The 20,549-nt window shown below is 40.8% G+C and overlaps 1 protein-coding gene across 3 annotated transcripts in view; it reads left to right on the forward strand.

Moving 5' to 3' along the window:
- The window catches only part of mark4b (MAP/microtubule affinity-regulating kinase 4b), a 52,387-nt gene that overhangs the window by 2,617 nt on the left and 29,221 nt on the right, over positions 1–20,549 (forward strand). For all 3 annotated transcript variants that reach the window (XM_029446244.1, XM_029446242.1, XM_029446243.1), the window contains exons 2-3: positions 15,080–15,277; positions 17,028–17,081. In XM_029446244.1, coding sequence (XP_029302104.1) covers positions 15,080–15,277; positions 17,028–17,081 — 252 coding nt within the window. The remainder of the gene's footprint in view (positions 1–15,079; positions 15,278–17,027; positions 17,082–20,549) is intronic.

A 20,549-nucleotide genomic window follows, 5' to 3' on the forward strand; every position in this document is an offset into this window, starting at 1 on the left:
GTGATGGAGCCTTTTGTTACAATAGTAAAGTAAATAACCTTAGTCATGACAACAGGAAACTCCCTTTCCAGTTACTTACATTTTTACAACATCTATTCACACTCTGAGCAGGCTACTTAGGTCACATGGTGTTCACTGGATTTTGTGAGATGGCTCTCTCCTCCTGTTTAGTAACTGCAGGAGTGATAAAACAGTTTATGCAGAGCACTAAACCAATAATTGTGCCTATTAAATGCTTGATGTGGTGGCCAAAGTTATTGCTTGTGCTTCTTGCTGACTGTGAAAGCCTGATAAGTTAGCAATCACCTGTAGGAATAACCATCTCGTCTTCACTTCTATCCTCCCTCAAACATGGAGCTATTGCATCAGTCCCACTGCTGTGACATCAGTAGTTTTGATGTTTTTCTCTTCACAGAACAGAACTGGTCATTAAGGTGCCACTTATTATGGTGCATTGTGAACAAAGTGGTAGAGGAGGGATCTTTTATAAAAGCAGTGCTGGGAATAAACTATTTGCCTGTAAACTGGCAGCAGAATGATTGCTGTGCTCGCTCAGTCACAAGCCACTCTTGTAAGCAACCTCACCATGGCAACAACAGGGGGTCCTACATAATATCCCTTCCTTACCCACCCTTGTCCTTTTCAACAAACGAACACATCCATAGTCATTTACTTTCACACACACGGTCTTCTAGCTAAAAAAGCTAGCACACCCAGTAGTTCTGTTCACTCAGTCCTTTGTGATCTGTTCTATCAGGACATTACTTTTACTTTACCTTCAAAATGACCGTTTGTAAAAACGTACTTTTCTATGCCTCCATGGCACAAACACTCACACAACGCGTGCAGTTTTAGTCTCATTATCCAGTCATATGCTCACTACTTCCCAAACACATCTTCACTAAAACCATAAAACACTTGAACAGTACTACTCACAACGGACGAGTACATTTTGGTTTATGATTTTGAGCTAGATGTTGAATTTCATCACTTTTGCAGGTTTTAGTGTACAAAAGCATTTAAGACCCGTAGAGGTCAGAAGATCGTCAAAATCGGAGTAAATAGAAGTGGTATACGCGGCACGTAATATGAATGTTTGGGATGTGCGTATACACAGAAAGTGAATGTAGTTGTTTCATAATCTCCTGCAGAACGGAGACCATCATTATCACATCACACAACTCTACCCGAGATATTTATCCCCCCGTGGCTTTGTCATCTTCTGAGATCACCATCAGCACATTATAAATCAATCACAGCTCTCATAACATGACAGCCAGAGCTTTCACACCAGGATCCACACTTTGCATGTTCGTACTCTCTGTTCCCTCCACTGCCTGTTTGCTCAGTGTTTCCCCTAGGTTTACTGCTTTAGAGGGGCGCTCACCGATTGCGTGCGTGGCGCGGTTTCTATTTAGTTCTCTCCTCTCCTTTCTTCCGCTCTGTAGGTGTGTGCGCACGTGTAGGTGTGTGTGTGTGTGTGTCATCTGCGAAGCCCCGCCCTTCGCAAAACGGAGCGAAGGAGAGAATGTGAAAGCGCAAAGTAGACAGTACAAACTGAAACGTGCACATACTCAATAGCATCAGCATTTAGTTTATTTAATAAAAGAGACTTGTCAATGTGAAAAGTGAGTTGTGAATAAAAAATATATTTATTTATTTTATTAGAGAAAGAGAAAAAAACCACCTTGAATTTCAGGCAGGGCTCCGTTGGCGGGGCGCAGCCAAGACAACTGTTGCTGCTGTTCAGTCTTTATCCCTTCTCACTTAATTTATTTTCTTGGTGTTATTTTTGTACATGGGAACTTATACAATAAGTTTAATCTAAATGATCTACTTTTACTTACCATATCTTTAATCGTATCTTAACTCCTTGTGACCGCTGACATTTGTCTGTTGTTTTGCTAAATACTGCCATCAATCAACTTCAGATGTGTTTCTGGGAATGTGTTTGTATTGGTGTTCATCCTCTTTTCCAAACATGGACAATTATATTTTATATTCTTTTCACCGAAGGTCCTTACAAGCATAAAACACAGGTATGCATGTATGTATGCATGCCTGTGCTTTTTATCACTGTACTGTGGGAATAGGCAAACTATTTTACTTGGGGCTGGTCATGAGCTTTTATCTGTGTGTGAGAGGTAGAGAGACAAGGAAGTCATGGAGTAGGTGTGGGTAGTAGGCTTGTTTGCACAGGTTCAGCTGTGTGTTCTTAGAAAAAATAAGCCAGCATGTACTTCTGTGTGGCACTGCAGGGCAGAGCAGGGCTTTTTTGTTCCCCGAACAAGTGAAAGATTCATGAGTTTGCGCGCTGTCCTGACTTGTTACCCAAAAGCTGGCACCCATCTCTGATGCCCCACATGATGGCATTCGTTTCACCTAGAAACACGCCAGACACAGTGCTAAACAGCTCCAGGCTTTTAATCATGTAGTTCTCTGAGGCCAACTGAACCATGTATGATTGGTATAAAATTAGGCAGATTGATATTAGATGACCTAGATTGGCCACAATGCTCCGCTGACGTGTGCTGCGTTGTGCACTCGTCAGCTTAACCCAGCTAAAATATGTTTTGCGTTACGGGTGCAACAGTAGCCCAAAGGTCAGAGAAGTGGGCCAGTTGCAAGGAAATTTCCGGCTTAAGTCCCTGGAAAGGTGATTGATTTACCATCTGTTTAGACTTAACAGCTACTACCAAGGTGTCTATGAGCAAGTCTCTGCGCAGGTAGCTCAGTTAATACTTGTCAGGGGCAAACTGTGGTAGAACTGAGCAGATTCAGCTGTGAAAGTATGAAAGTGTGAATGTAAAGCAGGGCAGTGCTGGGAAAAAGGCTTAAGAGATTAAGCAGACCTTCCTGTAAATGGTTTGCTCAAGAGCACAGCAGTAGCAGGTTTATAAGATAAATTTAAGAATGAACTTTCCCTGCTGTGACTAGTATTACTTGCTTGAATACTGTCTTACCTTCTCGTTTATGTTTTTTTGCATTGCACTCTCCAAATCGCTTTTTTCATCCTCCTGTGAGTCCACTGTCCTGATGAGTTTTAAGTGTCTGTAGGTGGTGCTCTTTTTGTTTTTGTTTTTGTCCACTCTGATCGAGTACCTAGTTCTTTATTTATCACAAATAATATGTATTACTACTGGTGGAAATGGGGAAACTCATTACTTGGTGTTCACCAGAAGTGAGTGTAGTGATGTGGGTAAATGTTTATTGACATTTAGCAGACATTTATAAAAATGTGATCGACAAAAATCAACAAAAACTAATTCTGTAAGGTACACTATGTATGATGGAAATATTGAGAATGTAAAATCAAGTAAGGCATTGGCTTCTTGAAGTTTCAAAGGGAAAGAAACGAGTATCAGAAGCAGGATAAAGAGGCACATTTGTAATGTGTGTTGGTTATGTTTATTAGTTAAACTTTATTGGCATATAATACAAATGTGACTGCCATGTCTTTTTGTCAGGACAAATCGTTTTCCTGCCAGCTAATATGTAATTCTAGTTAAGACGTTAGTCAGCAACGGGTGCTGAACAGGTGGCGTTTTCTGTATATATCAGGCTACCACACACACACACACACACACACACACACACACACACACACAGAGACAGAGAGCCGGCTGAGCACTCAGGCAAGGACACTCAGAGGCTCACAGTCAGAGCACACAGTCGGTCTGTTGTGTTCATTGTGTAATGGGGCTCTTCTGCTGTCGTGCTCTCAGGTGTCGACTTACTGTCCTCAGCCTCTCCTCGGGCCTGAGCTGCTGCGGTTTACCCATGCAGATACAATATCTGCTCTTCCTGTCCTCTTAAGTGTGTTTGCGTCTGTAGTATGAGTATCTTTTCAGCTCTATGAAGCTTGAAAGAAGGTTATCGTCATTTTTCAACGAACCACAGCCCATAGCCGTTTCCTCATATGAACTCCAGAAAATGTCCAGAGAATCAGGTCAGGACATTGTCGCACACAACAGGAGATTGTCCGTGTCCGAAGCGTTCTCACTAACTCAAAGTACTCTGTTTGGTTTAGGGGTGGCACCTCTTTTAGACCGTGCAGGAGGCATGACACTATGCGGGTTACACCGCGGTCATGTAGCCTGTTTGTAATTTGGTCATAAACAACTGTCTCTTGCCGTTCCTTGAACCTTTTATCTGATGATTTCGGCGTTGTCCCTAATCAACAGAAGATCCAGAATCTGGTCGTCTTTTCAGTTAAACATTGTTGTTGGGGTTTTCTTGTAAAGGATCCCTTCTTTTTCACCCTCAGATGTTTGTTTTTTCAGTTTTCTTCGCCAGCCGACTGGAAACGCACTCACTGGGAAATGAGCAATTATTTTCTGGTAAGCCCGCTTAATGTCCGATCCGCAAGATTTGGACATTTGCGTTCTCACTTACAGCTCCTCTGGGGCAGCGTGTAATGTTAGGGTTGCAGTGTGAAAGGGGCTTATGTGTCAGCATTTCCACACACCTCTATTTTCATTCATAACACCTAATTATTTTGGATAAATAACAGAGTGACGTATCGATTTGGTACCGACATGCGTTTCATCAAATATAGTTTGTAGCTGAATCCCTTGCAGTGTACTTCATGTTTCAGGTTGTTTACTCTAAGCTGTATGTGATAAAGACGGTATCCTGTGATCTATGTATGTTTGTGGTAATGTTCTTGTTACCAGAGGAAATGTCGCATTAGAAACACCAGTCATTGTTTCTGTCCATTAGCTGCTGCAGACAGGAACTCTGCAATAAAAGAAAGTATTTTAATAGTTAGCAGAGACACAGAGCCTGTCATCTGGTCATTTTCACATTACGAGCGTTTCCCATTTGGGTTGTCCTTTAGGGTTGACATTTTCTATGGTAATGTGTAATGGCAGAGAGACGATAGTACATTGTAGGTGTTGTCACCTGCTCTGTCATAACTTCCTCTTACAGTGTCGCTAGTACAGTGTGTTTAGTAGTTTTCTGCAGAAGACAGACTGTAATCTTAAGCAAATTCTTCTTGGCTATTAATCTGGGTTCCCTTTAACCTTTTTGTTTCAAACCAACAAAGGCACATTTTCAAACCCTAGTTTTTAACTAAAAATATCTAACATGGAAATTCCTTGTGTCAACAACTTAGTCAGACGATCTGCACTAATCCTGATCTGTGAAGCCAAACCAACCGTTACATTTCATGTAGCAGATATTACCAAGCAGGTCTCGTTTCACTAAAAAGCTTGTTGTGGTTTTGACTTTTCAGGTCAATTGCTTTGGGCATAAGGAAGAAAAGTAATTGGTGTGAGCGGTTGTTGCAGACTTTGTCACTTTGGGTCGCACTGAAGTGGCAGACTGGGCAGAAACAAAGACTGGGAGCTGGGAGAATGCTAGAAAGGGAGCGGTTGGAAGGTGCTGAAGTATATTATGCAACAAAATGTGAAATGAATGTGGGGATTTCACTCCAAGTTTCTGTTTTCGGATCCAGAGTTGAGAGTGAGGGTAAAAACTCCTTCAAACTACTTTAATTGTGTAGTTTTGACGCAACTTGGAATTTGTAAAAGGAAACGAAGGCAAGCACAAACTCTCCAACTCATCACATTTTACAGACAGACTTTCTGGTTCTGCTTTGCCCCACTGTACTTCCCATTGGTTGCGTGTGCACACAGTTTCCCTGTGTAGTGAGGCATTATTACGACATTATGGGTGCGCTCACTTTGTTTAATCTGCAAAGAAAGTGCTGGGATAAATAAGATTAGCTGTGGGCTTGTTCACAACCTGTCGGATCATCTGACTGCATGTTTCTTGCGGCGTCATTCTTTATTTTCTGAATGTTGTCTGGATCACATTAGAGCAGTTACTTTGATTATGATGGGCCAAACTACAAAAATAAAGTCCATTTTCCTAAAATGTGATTTTATAGTTGTGTTGGACTTTGGTAAAGAACACCCTATCTCTCTTTGCTGTTGCGGAGACCTTTGAAAATGTATCTCAGAGCATGCAGTGACAGTAGGTTTGTGGGACAGTACATTACTGAGAGAGAAACCGATGTCTAGACAAGGAGTGACTCAGCGCTTTAATCCGCTGCTGTTGATGCAAACAGAATACATCTGACTGACTTCTGATCTTACTCAGCCTGGTCTGATGATCACGGCCCTGCAGTGAATGATATGCTGAGTAATGTGGCAGATCTCCAGTGGCCAACAGAAAGCGTGCATTGTCCATACTGGGGAATCAAGTTACTCTTACTCCAGATAATGTCAGACTGGAGGAGGGAGGCTGTCCTAAACCCACAATGTCGGGTAGTTGCCTTCAACTTTGTGTTCTTTGGCTCTTTTTGGCAATAATATTTAGATGTTCCACAGGGTGAAGATGATTTAATGATGAATTGAGCCCCAATGAGGAGAGAATCTCTATGATCATGAGAAACTCCCAGCCTGGTGATCTTCATGCTTTTACTTGAGATGAGTTTTATTGGTGACGTTTGAGCAAGTTTCCTAACCGGAGGGTTCTAGGAACTCATTTCAAAGCCATGATAACATTCCAGAAATGCAAACGCTGCCAGTGAAATGAGGGGATTGAATGAGGCTCCTCTGAGTTGTTTTTTTAATGTACCTTTGCTGCTGGTACGGTATTTGACACGTAGAACACAATTCAGCCCGCCTTGGGGAAATATAGAGTACATGTCAGTGAGAGGAGTCTCCCAGCCACAGGGGTCTGACTCAGTCTAATGGTTATCGGTAGGAATCTGAGTACAACAGAAACTGAATGTCTCTCAGCTCGTCCACACATTTTCTCTTATTCAGCTTCAGTAGTTACAGATTAAGAAACGTTAGTGTTTGTTACACATTGTTTGTTATTCTGAAATTCAAAGACATTTCGATCCAGCGTGACCTTCAAACTCATTATGTTTTCCTGCCACTCTCCACCTTCTTCTTTTTATTAGAGCAGAAAGTGCTACAAATGGATACAAGATATAATAATATTATTATTATTATTATTTGATATAATAATATTTCCTGTGATAAAAGTAAATTAATGGTGGTGACACTGCGCTGGTGAGACGGTCATAGTTCCAGTGCTGAGGTTTTCTTATTACATTTGTATTTGGGCTTTATTAGTTGGCCAGAAATCAATATTGAAATAATTGACAGAATACTGGTGAATTACAGCGAGGTTTAATGCGGTCAGACCTGAAGGTGGATGAGATTCCCTCAGGCAGCCACCATCATGAGGTCTCTGTGTGATGACTGTGATACAATTTGTGTTTCTGACTTTTTTGTTTTCACTTATTAGTGAATGATGCTGGCTAATAAGATTCATTGTATATTTTTTTCCGATCATAATCAATTTAATCCGACTGTATTACTTTATTCACTCAGTACGACTGATATCCAGTATGTATAGTTGATGTGACTGAAAACGTTAAACTTTTTATTCTCATAGCATCTCTTTGTGGAAAGTCCAGATCACATAACTGTGGAGAGCAAAGCACGACTCCAGCAGCTGATGGCGCCTCAGCTCCGGAGTTTCAGACGGCATGTCCGTCACGCTCACTGACAGGTTTTTCTGGCAGCTCCCTCTTCCTTGTGGGGCCGGCCAGGAAACGCTTGCCTAGTGTTGCAGCGCAACATGTGACACTTCTGCTGTAATTGTTGTGACATCTCTGTCCCCAAGACAGGAAGTGATGCAGGTTCAGTTCATGCAACATCCGGATGCTCTTGACACGTACTCCTGATGGATGACTGAGGTGTCAATATGTCAAACGTGTATTTGGCTCTATTGAAAATAAGATATTTTTATGACATGTTTAGTAGTTGACTGTAGAAGGGGGGGGGGGGACAAAGAGTCTTTGGATACTGTGGTTGCATGAGAGACAGAAACTATCGCTGCAGATCGTGACTCAATTCAGAGTCGATGTTTCATCTGATCGGTCTTTATAAAGATCACGATCAAGCTATTAAGATAAAAAATGCCCAATTAACGATCGTTGGCTGATTGATCAGAGCACCATTAAATCACCATATCGGGATTTTCAACAACGTTATTGCATATTTTCCTCATATCGTGCCACCCTATAAAGCCCGTAGCCACAAGGGTACAAAACGCCTATTTTTTTGTTCTTGTTTAGATAGTTTAGATATAGTAAGTATGCATGTGTTCTCCTAACTACAGGTCTGTGCTTTTTGTTTGGATCTCTGTTGCTTTGAGCACTTGAACATACTACATCATTTACACCGAAAATAGACCTTTAAATATTCTTTAACTACTGCTCTGGGACATGATCATAAATCAAATGTCCCGACAAACCTAGTTATCATGAACCATTTCCTACAGTTGTTTTCGTGTGTGTGTGTGTGTGTGTGTTGTGTGTGTGTGTGTGTGTGTGTGTGTGTGTGTGTGTGTGTGTGTGTGTGTGTGTGTGTGTGTGTGTGTGTGTGTGTGTGTGTGTGTGTGTGTGTGTGTGTGTGTGTGTGTGTGTGTGTGTGTGTGGTTTGTTAGCAGGGGTGGAATATGGCTCAAGGTTGCGCCATCCCTCTGCTTAAGACCAATGTCACACATCCTGTCTTTACTCAATACCACCCTACCAACACCCGCACTCTCTCAGACCTACAGTACCAGGCTGTAGCAGCAGGGCACCTCCCTCAGGGTGTGGTCCATTGTTTGGAAACGTGTTTGTGTTTGTCACGCTGCAAGTCTTAACGTTGCAGATGTCTGCCCCTGCCTTCGCCGTCCCTCCAAGCTTCATTTAAAACCACGATAACGGAGCAATTACGAAAGCGAAAATCCCATTTGCACGCAGAGACATTTGAGTCCAGTAACAGAATAAGACATAATTCCTGCATTAATAACATTTAAAAACTCATACAATGACTGTGATATGATAAATATTCCTGTAGTCTGAGAATTAAGCGGCATGTAAAGAAAAAAAACAAGCAAGGGTGGCCGTCGATTATTTTCAGTTTATGAAATCATCAAGTTTAAAGTACAAAAGATGAGCAAGTTCAGTCAAATTAGGCACATATTCAGAGTGAAATGAACTGCTTCACAACATTCATGAGTTTCCATTCACATTTCTTCAGCTGTACGCCCTCACAGATCAGCACAGATATAAGCGCTGTGTACTGTAGAAAAGCTGATGGAATGCCATACATGCAGGCCATCGCATATTTTGCAACACTTATTCTTTTGTACCAATTATATCCCATGACGTGTAGCTCTTACTCATCATATCTCTGTGATGGCCCTCGGGATTACATTTTTCAAAATTTGTGCACCCCAGTAGCGCACCTGGTTGAGCGGGCGCCCATGTACTAAGGCTAAATCCTTACCGCTTCAAACTGCAGCCCACAGTCTCACCGTTCTATCTATCTGTGCTATTCACTCCGTTTTGCTCACACATGATCAACACCTGGTAGGACGGTAGGATTTATTGCAGTACTGTTGTTTTAGACTGCATTAGTTTATCAAGGTGTACCTAATGAACTGGCAACTGGTTATTGTGAACATATGTAAGCTGCACATGCAGCGCAGTATATATTTGTACATGATCTGTGACGACTTTTTAAAAAACAACCTTGGCTTAATCTTTACCTTTTTTCTTTTAATTATCTGACATTTTAACAGTTTGGAGAACCTCTAAGTTGTGTTAGAAGTGTGTCATCTTTCAGCTGAAGTTGACACTCGAGGACAAAGGGGGTTAGTTAAGTTTTTACACAACATGTAACGCGTCTAAAGATCTGATGGAACTATGATAATGCTGCTGTTGACAGGTTGATTGTTTTCTGCTCTCACATGTTCAGCATTCTGTTGTTGAAATGATGTCAAACTGTCATTCCCATCATCCACGCAAGAATGTAAAGGTATTAACTGCCTTTTGACTTGGTATAGTCAATGATGAGAACCAGCTTTAGGACAGTATTACATAGTGAATTTATGGATTTGGCCAAAACTAGTATTATGCCGTGGGTTATTAGAAAAGTGAATCACAACCGCAACATAAAATTCAGATGGTGCAGTGAAATAGATTTGTTTTTCAATCATGATAACATGGATCAGATTGATCAGAATTTTCACGTTTTTAACGGCTGCAAAATATATAATTTAAAAACAAAAATTGAGTTGGTTAAAAGAGCGTAAGAGTAGAAACGCAATTATTGTTCTTTTTGGTACATTTTGTATTCGGTTCAATTAGTTTAATAAAAGAATGTTGGAAATAATTTCTATAATAATCTTCCATTTTTCCCCTTTAATTATGGGGTTTCTTTTAGGAAGTTTTCACTTGTGCGAGGGTCTAAGGACAGAGGGTGTCGTAACCTGTACAGTCTGTAAAGCACACTGAGACAAATGTATAATTTGTGATATTGGGCTATACAAATAAATTTGATTTGATATCGCATATTGCACACTTACCTTTTTATAGCGTGCAGCCCTAAAAGATTTACATTAGATTAAGAAGGGAGGCAGTTCAAATGGCGACCAATACTTAAAACAACTGACTTTACAAGGATAACGCGAGGGTAACATTCAATGTGTTTAACCGTCAGTTACAGCTGTGGCTCTCCCATCAGCCCCACGAGTTTCCCAGGAGTCAGAACAAAGATTTTAAGACAGCTGAGCGAGTTGTGAGATGCAGGACATCGTCACAAAGATTTGGATTTCTTTCAGTTTACACACACACACACACACACACACACACACACACCAAATGTCACTCTACATGTGTGGTGATGTGGATAACCCGAACCCCCACCAACTCACCTCCAAAATACCTCTGCTGGCCCCAGTCCACTGAGACCCCATCACACCTCACCCAACCGCACACATACGCACACTCACACAGAGGGCGGCCTCCTCATGAATGAAACTGCGTGGTAATCAGGAGTGGGTGAATCGATGGACTGCGCTCCTTGAAAGGGGTATGTGGGACGGGGGGAGGGGAGATGGGTGGTGGAGGGCGGCATGAAGCTCAAATTGATGTGAGGTCGCTGAAAATGAAGATAGCAGCACGAGACAAAAGAGAGGGCGGGTCCAGGCGTGGAGAGGAGAATAGAGGGAAGGAAGGCAAATTGATTTGTCTGGGGGATGGGATGAGCCAGGGGAGAGAGAAGAAGGGGTGAATAAATGGGGGAAGGGCCAAGAGGAGGTGAAAATGAATGTGGCGGATTAAATTGGGAAAAGCAACATATTCTCTTGGATGTCTATAATACTATAAATGCCCTTATAGTATCTCTACAATCCCTCAAACACTTCCTTAAAAGCTTCTTCAATGGTTACTTTACAGTCTCCTTGCTTTTTCAGTTCAAGTTTTCTGTACTTTGTTTCTGTTCACAAGTTCAGAAATCACAATGGTTCGACCCTAAATGGCAGATGTGTGGTCAACTTCATATAGAGATGAAATATTGAAAGAATAAAGTAAGTTTTTCTAGTGTACTGATTCATGACGGTCATAAAATGAATTAACTTTTTGGCACATTGCATGCTACAGTATGTGAACTAAACAATGACCTCAGCTTTTGTAGACACTTTTCTCTTCTTAGCTTCTTACCAAATTATAGCACTTTGATGCCACGCTCATTTTCACTCATAAGGAACAAGATGGTTTCAGCGCAGCTATCATTTGAGAACCACGTTCTGCAACTAGGGATGGGACAATATAAGAAACACTCACAATAAGTTTATTGTGGAGAATTTCCATTATCAGAATAATTGTGAGTATCCTGAGTGACTTGAAAAATATGGCTGGATTGGCCTCAATACTTACCACTAAAACTTACTGCACATACAAGTTTTGTAGAAATGTTTACTGTGATCTTTTACTTTGCTCTGAGTTTTAATATTAGTAGCATTAATGGCAGTTATAGTATGCCAGTATTATTGGTATTAAAGGTCTGAGCCTGTGCACTTTCCCTCGTGTCCTGGAAAATCCTTAGATCTGGTGATCTCACCAATGTTTACCACATTGGGCGCATTCCAAGGTGATGTGGTTGTAGAGAGTGTAGTTCTCATAGTGTGGAAATGGAGAGTCATTGTGCTGAGGGCTTGTCATGACTGGCACAGTTTCTCTCTATATTTCCCTTTTCTCACAGTAATGCAGTCCCTGATTCTACATATGTTCACTTATATCTGTCTGACATTGTGGCCTTTTTCAGAATTGTGAGCCTAAATGTACAGAGATGACAGTATACACCAGGGGTCACTAACAGGCGGACCGCGGTCCGAGTCCGGACCCAGACGCCGACCTATCCGGACCCGGACCTATAATCAATAAATTATTGAGGGACTTTCAATTTTGACGGGGCACTTCTATTTTAACCAGCGCGGCTATTCTCGTATTTACGGCACAGGTTTAGCGGTTCAGGAAACTCACAGACCAATTACATGCGAGTTAAGCATCCCACGTGATGCTACGCAGCCAATCAAATATGTGCATTCCAGGCGGCAAACATTGCGACTCTGAATACAGACAGATGAGAGGCGAGAGGCACGTGACAGACAGAAAGACGAGTTAGCGATACAGAGAGAGAAGACGGAGAAAGGGAGAGAAACACAGACGAAGAGACGAGTGAGCGGCAGACAGGGAGAGAACAATAACTACTCATGGCGCTCTCCAAGAAGAGAGAAGTCAACAGAGCTTTCAACCCAGAATGGACTCATTCATGTTCATCCTTCCCACTGGAGCACAACACCAGCGTCTCATATGCTCAGAGACCGTGGTGCTCATTAACAGTGGTGATGTGAAACGCCACTATGAGACGAAGCACAACGTTTTTGACCAAACAAACCCACTCAAGTCTGAACTGAGGGCACAGAAAATAAGCACTCAGAGCCCAATGTGACTTTAGATTTGTGACTAATATAAAGCAGATAGGCCACCTGACAGCATCATCAGCCACAGAGAACAGTTTAACCCAGGATGTGCTAGTCTGGGTTAAACTGTTCAATTGTTAAGATGTGTTGAGACTGATTTATTCTGAACATTGGTTGAGAGTTAAATCAAGATGTGAAACAGTTAAAGAAAAAGGGAAACTCAAGCTGCTGCTACACTTTATTGTATTCTTCTAAGATTAAGCACTTTATTTTGAGATGCACAATCTTTCAAAAGCTATTTTAATTTATTTTCTCTTATTTTTTAAATGAAGCCTGAGAAGAACATTATACATATCTACAGTATTATATATATCTGTATAGTTCAATGTTAAGTGACTAATAAATATTGTCTAAATGTTATAAAATTGTACTTTCTTTATTAGATTTGACGTTGATACAGCTACTAGGCTGCTTCAATATATATCACACTAATTCATAACGCAAGTTAGACATTATGATGCTCCGGACCTTTGCTCGCGGAAACTTTCTCTAACTGGACCTCTTTGAATTTTATTTGAATACCCCTGGTGTACACTGTCCTCCAATGGTTTGATCCAAAAAACTGTCGGTGTAATTGCACATTTAGTGCTTAAATTTAGTGTTCATTCATCAGTCTCCTTTGCTGGGATTAGTGAATCTCACGGTGTTGCGTGGTAATAATTGACACTGTCTTATCTAAATAACTGACTGACACAACGCTGTCATCTCTCAGTTTTGTCTTGTGAAAGCGTGTGGAAGTTGGCAAACAGGACAGTTAAAACAACAACAACAAACATATTAAATGATGCTGTTTGAAATGTTTGTGTCGTTCATTGTAGTTAGGCCTGATGGGAAGTGAAGTACGACTGTGAGCCTCTGATGCTTCCTGTTCTTTCTTATTTCCTTGTTGCTCATGTCAGCTCCACTACAGATGAAAAGTTCAAGTGTCCGTGGGATATTTCTGTTTCTTCAGCAGATGGAGGGATTAGAAGAGTTTGATGTTTATGCTTCCAGACCTCGGAACTCACTTGACCTAAAGGGTTCAGGTCGGGTCAGGCTGAGAAGTGAAGAGAACGGTTGGAGGAAAAAAAGTAACTGCATTATTATAAGGGCTCCAATTTACAATCATTTTATTTATCGATTGTTGTCTAGATTAATCGATGTCGAATCATCCCAGTTGCCAAGTCCAAGGTGATGTCTTTAAATGTTGTTGTGTCACTACAAAACCTAAAGATATTCAGTTTAATATGTCAAACAAAGAAAAGCTGAAAACACATCTGGTCTGGCAGATAGTAAATACATGTGTAAAACATTGGGTGAATGCGGGTTGAGTATGAGATTTAGTGCCAAGCATGGAATATTTTAGTTTTTTTATCTAATATATTTGAGGTTTTTTTAATCTAATGTCAAATACTTGACGTGTCACTATCCTGCTGTTGTTAGGAGACAGTGATTCCCAAACGAGCTGTGTCTGCTCAGCTCCAGCTTGTGAAACTTTGTAATGAGCTTGTCATGTGTATCTGCAGAGTGTTGGGGGTACAGGGCAGATCAATGTGCCGGTGTCACCTCATGTCGTACAGACACAGCAACGCGTGTTTATCACCAGTGACCTCAAAGCCACACACGAATGTGAGGAATGCAGACTCTGAGGGGTCAGATGAGATTCATAGTTGGCCTGGTTACTCTCGCTTTTCACTTTTGGGTGTCTGGTACCAGGCTGCTGTCACATGACTACAGGACCACTAGAGTCAAGGTCACATGGTGTTCGTTGATCGCTTTGATGTTGTATAGCATGGGGAGGGAGATACTCTCGAGGGTGTGGCTCTCTAACTCATTTAAATATGTGAACCACTACTGACTGCAATGCAATACTAACACAGTAAAATGGTATCTCTTTAGAATTCAAAGGATACAATTGGTATCATCTGTTTTAGTACATTTCTTACATAATGACAACACTAATGGTCAATTTTCTTCATACTAAAAACTAATAATAATTCCTCCATTGGGTCTCTCCTATTTACCTCTCAAAGTACCAGTTCATACTTGGTCTGTTCTGTGACTTGAACTCCAGTTCCCAAGCCAAGTCCCTACAGACTGAGATACTGGAATAGAATACACGTAATTAGACCTAATAGTGCATTTACAAAGGCCAACAAAAAAACTGGTATTTAAATGGGAAATGTCTTCATTAAAAACTATCAGGCACATTGTTTAGTTATACTGGTGGTTCACCCTTCTCTCTCTCTCTCCTCAGCATACCTCCCTGTCGGCCAGCCGCTCGGAGAAGGGTACCGGCTGGTCGAGCCGCTCGCTTGGTGCCCGATGTCGTAACTCCATAGCCCTGTGCTCAGATGAGCAGCCACACATCGGAAACTACCGGCTGCTCAAAACCATTGGCAAGGGCAACTTCGCCAAGGTCAAATTGGCACGACACATACTGACCGGCAGAGAGGTGAGTTTAAAGAACCAGGAATAGGGTTCCCACGTGTCCTGGAAAACCTGGAAAACAGTTGACCACTTTTCCAGTCATTGAAAACACATAGAAAATGTAGAGAGAAAGTCAAACCTTCCTCGGAGATCTTGGTAGCTTAATGACGAGAGTATGTTGAATAGGCTGCTCTTGGTTATGTTGTGGAAACGCTGTGAACAGGTTGGATGACATTACATAGCATTGCTTTCTTCCCAACTTGTTTTGAACAGTTGAGTAATGCTAAATTTGTTAGCATGTTTGGTTCATTTGTTCAAGTTAATGTGCTTGCTAGCGGGTTTATACTGTAGTCTTTCTTCTCGTGAAACTCTGACCTACATTAGTTGAGTTAATAACTCCGTCAGGCTCAGTAGAAACTTTGTGTCTGCCGCTGGCTCAATCATGTGAGAGCTGTTGTGTTCCACCCATATAAAGCAGAGGGCAGTCATATATTGGAGGTTTGACGCAGTCTTTGACCGGGTCACCACCACATTAAGCCTCTTACGAAGCTTTGTCGGTTTGTTTAGTGGATTTCCGCTTCTGTGTTCTATACATGCTGTAAAGCACTGTGTGTATATACATTGTAGTTTGTCAGCACTACAGTGTGGTTTGGTGATTTGTTTTTTTCTTATTTACCTTTTTAGAATAATGGATAGTGCTAATTTTAATGCTAAAAATGTGTCTGTTTTATATAGTGCAGATCACATTGTTCAGTAGCCGCCAGTCTGATGAAGACAGCCTTATGCAGTTTTGAAATTTAAATAGTTGAATAAACTGGAGCTGAAACGATAAGTTGATTGAAAACATTTATCAGCAACTAATTGAATAAATGAATAATTTGAAGCCAGTTTTAAAGTTAAAGGAAATAATCATAAATTGCTTTAAGCCTCTGAACCCAAAGCACTTTCAGGGCGTTATATCACTGTGTCCTGCACCTCTATGGAAACAGCACATACATGGCTAAAAGTAGGGAAAACTCTTTTAGGGACAATGTCTTTTGTACAGTATACACAGTTATAATGCAATTTAAATCATAGAAAAAAGGTTTAATATCTTTTATCATTTATTTTACAAAAGTTTGAATGAAGTGGAATCTGTATCTTCAACATTTTGTCCCACAGGTGTTACCAAAATGGAAAAAAGAACGGGGCTCCACGTGCTCGAAATATTAAACTATTTAAATTTTTATAAACTCTCCTCACAACCGCTCTTGTCCTCTTTGCGATGTGTAAACAGCCCGGCAGTTCAGTCAAAGTTTTGCTGAACTTTTGTTTCAGCCAAGTCAAACATGGCTTCCTATTTGCAGTGCAAAATTACATTTTACAGGATCTGGATAGTGCAATTGGTTTATTTTTGACACAATCTTTAAGTCAGGCACGTAGTATAAAGTGATTTTGATGAACTTTCAAAATTGCAATCTTTGATTTAAAAAAAAAAAAATGTTTTAAAAGAAAAGAGAACATGCTTTTCAAACCCGCCGGCGGGTTTTGGGTTTCAGAGTGTTAACATACAGGGAATAAAGCCAACCACCAAATGTTTAACCCTTTTGTACAGTGAAAAGCATTTTAGTACGATAGCCCATAAATGAATACTACCTTATATAAACTAATAGTATTAAGTTTCTGTTGAGATTTACTGCAACAACCTAGACACTTACTTTAGTGTGGAAATCATATTTGTTGTTTTCTTTGTTACATTGTTTTTGTTCATTTCTCTTTTTGTTGTTTCCTCCCAGGTTGCAATAAAGATCATCGATAAAACACAACTCAACCCAACCAGCTTACAGAAGGTGAGTAACTTGAAACTGTGTTTTAAACGTTTGTGTGGAAAGATGAAGACAGTCAGTATTTGCAGCCATCACAAAACCATAAAACACACACACGGATGTTTTTGGTTGTTTGGCTGAAGGGGTTTTCAGCCTACGGTCATCGTGTGTGTGTGTGTGTGTGTGTGTGTGTGTGTGTGTGTGTGTGTGTGTGTGTGTGTGTGTGTGTGTGTGTGTGTGTGTGTGTGTGTGTGTGTGTGTGTGTGTGTGTGTGTGTGTGTGTGTGTGTGTGTGTGTGTGTGTGTGTGTGTGTGTGTGTGTGTGTGTGTGTGTGTGTGTGTGTGTGTGTGTGTGTGTGTGTGTGTGTGTGTTCTTCACGTGTTGTTTTGCCTGAGGATATGACCTCTCAGATTACTTGCGTGCAGCAGTAATTCTGAACTTTGACCATTTTCATTGGGAAAGTTGAGGACTGAAAGACTCTCCTCTCCCCTCTTGCTGTTTGATAAAGAGCTTGTCTGTTCAGGTTTATGGGCGATTTTATTTATTTTGCAAAGTCAATATAGTTTCAGACAGACATTTCAATAAGCAAGTGAGAGCATCGAGTTCTGCTTTGTGTCACTATGACATAACCATCATTTGTCCACACAGTCCACTGGAACTAACAAGGTTAATACTAAAGTACGTCACCGTATGCTTGTCTAGGGTCATGTGTTAACTACATGTGTTGCACTCATGCTCTAATGAGATTATTTTCTCCTGTCTGAACTTGGCCTGCTGCCGCTATTTGTGTTTGTGTGTGTGTGTGTGTGTGTGTGTGATGCATGTGTTAATTGAGAGCGATCTAATGAAACAAAATTGAGCGAGAAACAGCCTCAGGCCTTCATTCTGTTTTCAGCAGTTAAAGTTTCATTGTTTTTGTCATCTGGCTTTGTTGGTGGAATATTCACCTCTGGAAATAAAGCAGTGTTGAAATGTTGGTGTCGGTGTTGTCTAAAATATATGCTTCATTAGGTGTAAGGTTTTATTTGCATATGATTTATCTTCTTTGCTTTGTGTGGAAAATCTTGCGACTCGTATATTGCATCAATCACTGGATAATATTGTCATAATTGCAGTGTCAGAGGTGGCGCTACATTTATTGGCACCAGCGTGTTCTAGGTTTGCAGCTAAGCCATTATTGATTAATCTGCTGATTTCTTATTTTTATATTTTTTTGTCAATTTATTGTGTTGTCTATTAAATGTCAGAAACTTGTGAAAGAAGCTCTTCACAATTTGTTGGGGTCTTCAAATATCTTGTTTTGTCTAAGCAACAGTCTACAATTTACAGTATGCAATGATATAAAGCAGAAAATACTTGCATGTTAAGAAGCTGCTACCTGCAAATGTTTAGCATGTTGTTGCTTGATAACTGACTCAAACAATGAATTGGTTATCAAGGTAGTTGTATCTTTTTTAAGGCGTGTACTGTATGCTTTCCCCCACCTTTTTCCACTTTAGAGCCAGATTTCTGTTGTCTTTGCTCTTTGTCATTTCAACAGTTTTAACCTTGTGTGTAGTTTCTGTTCTCACAGTTCACACAAGTCACTCTTTGTTCAGCGGCAGCTCTGCTGACCAAACTGTGGCCTTGTGAGTCTTCTTTATCGTCACCTTCACTGCAACAAATAGCCTCAGTTGCATCATCGAGATCGATACTGCATCGCACAGCTCGTCTATTGATGAATACTCAGCTGGTTAGCTAACCAGGCTGGGTTTTGACTCTATTGATAACACAGAGTTGGGTTATTGATGGTGTCTGACTTTGTGCTATAGTTGGTCCAACTGGCCTCGATACTGGCAGGATGTATCACTCTGCTGCTCTGACTGTTCTAAGTGCAGTTTCTCATATTCTACTGTCTGCGGGATTAATCCAATTTATTTTGGTTATTGGTTTTAGTTATAGTTCTAATCCAACTTCACAATTCTCTAGTCAAGGGATTTAGGGCCAGTCCCTATGAAATATTTTAGGAGGATTAATATATTATTATGGTCCAGCCCAGCCTTTTTGAAACAGCTGCTCTGTTTATTGTTATTCCCTGTCCCGACATTCTGTTACAGCATGAACATGACATTTCTGTGTTACTTACATTATTTCCAACCTTAATTTAGCTAACTTAAAGCAAGAGAATACTGAATGTTGTTCATAGCCAGACATCCCCAGCTTAGTTTCGTCTGATTCCATCCTAAAAGAAGTTTCAGTTGAGCAAATCTATTGAAACACGACTAAACCCGGCGATCACAGCATTCTGTCTTTACAAAACTGAATTAAATGCCTAAAAAGGTTCAGAATTAGATTAAGATCTACAGTACCTGCATGTTCACATCTTGCAGCCCTCTAATTGTTCGCTGTTGTGAGAAAATAAACACGTGTCGATAGGAAGAGAAATCTTACTCTGATCACTTTTATACTGGCTGGAAAATGTCCGTATCCAATAGCTGTGAAATCTAAACCTTATTTTGGCAGCTGGAGTTCTGTTGTAACATATTTCAACTAGTATGGATTGAATATTCTTTAGGAAATGGATAGATACTGACTTTAGCAACGCAGCATTGCACATATGGCAAAGAATGGAAGGCTTCATGAGCAAAAGGCTGCACATCAGTTTAGAGAAAGCCATCAAGTGAAGTTGATCATTTTGTATCTCGGAAATATACTTTAACGTCATAAAAATACGTGTGACTTTTCAACTTATAAAGTACTAGTTTGCAGTTATAATCTACAACAACAGAACTCGCTGCACAGTTAACATTCTCAGAGTGTTATCACCACCGGATAAAACTATCGACTCTTTTGTAACAGAGGTCAAGCAGGGGTGATGGCTGGTTGTCTGTATATTTGTTTGTGGGAACACAGACTTTCTTGTGTGTGAGATTCACCTTTTTCATGTGTGTTCTGTTCCACAGTGAGATGGCTACTCCATTACACCATGAATGTGCCCTTCAAAGCCTTAAGCTAAGACCTTGGTTTTAATGGTGTGTGTGTGTGTGTGTGTGTGTGTGTGTGTGTGTGTGTGTGTGTGTGTGTGTGTGTGTGTGTGTGTGTGTGTGTGTGTGTGTGTGTGTGTGTGTGTGTGTGTGTGTGTGTGTGTGTGTGTGTGTGTGTGTGTGTGTGTGTGTGTGTGTGTGTTCTGCAGCAGAGTAGTAGCGGTCTAGTGCTGCATAGCGCAGCGCTGCCAGTTGCGTCCTGTCAGCATTATTGTAGTTAGTGTCACCTGGCAGCATGCATAGTGTCCTCCACTGTCTCGCTCCATCTCTTTGTCTGTCTCTGTCACATAACCACTCTGTAACTGCCTCTATCATTTTCCTGCTTTCATTTTGTCAATTTACAAGCAAAGGCTAAGACCAATGTTTATTCCACCATACATCAATTTTGCTATTGTTACGTAATTAATCGTTTAGTCTATACATTGTGAGGAAAGCTTGTCTGCCTATTTATACAAGGAGTTAAGTAATT

The sequence above is a fragment of the Cottoperca gobio genome, chromosome 13 (genome assembly GCF_900634415.1).
Source record: "Cottoperca gobio chromosome 13, fCotGob3.1, whole genome shotgun sequence".
Classification (NCBI taxonomy): domain Eukaryota; kingdom Metazoa; phylum Chordata; class Actinopteri; order Perciformes; family Bovichtidae; genus Cottoperca; species Cottoperca gobio.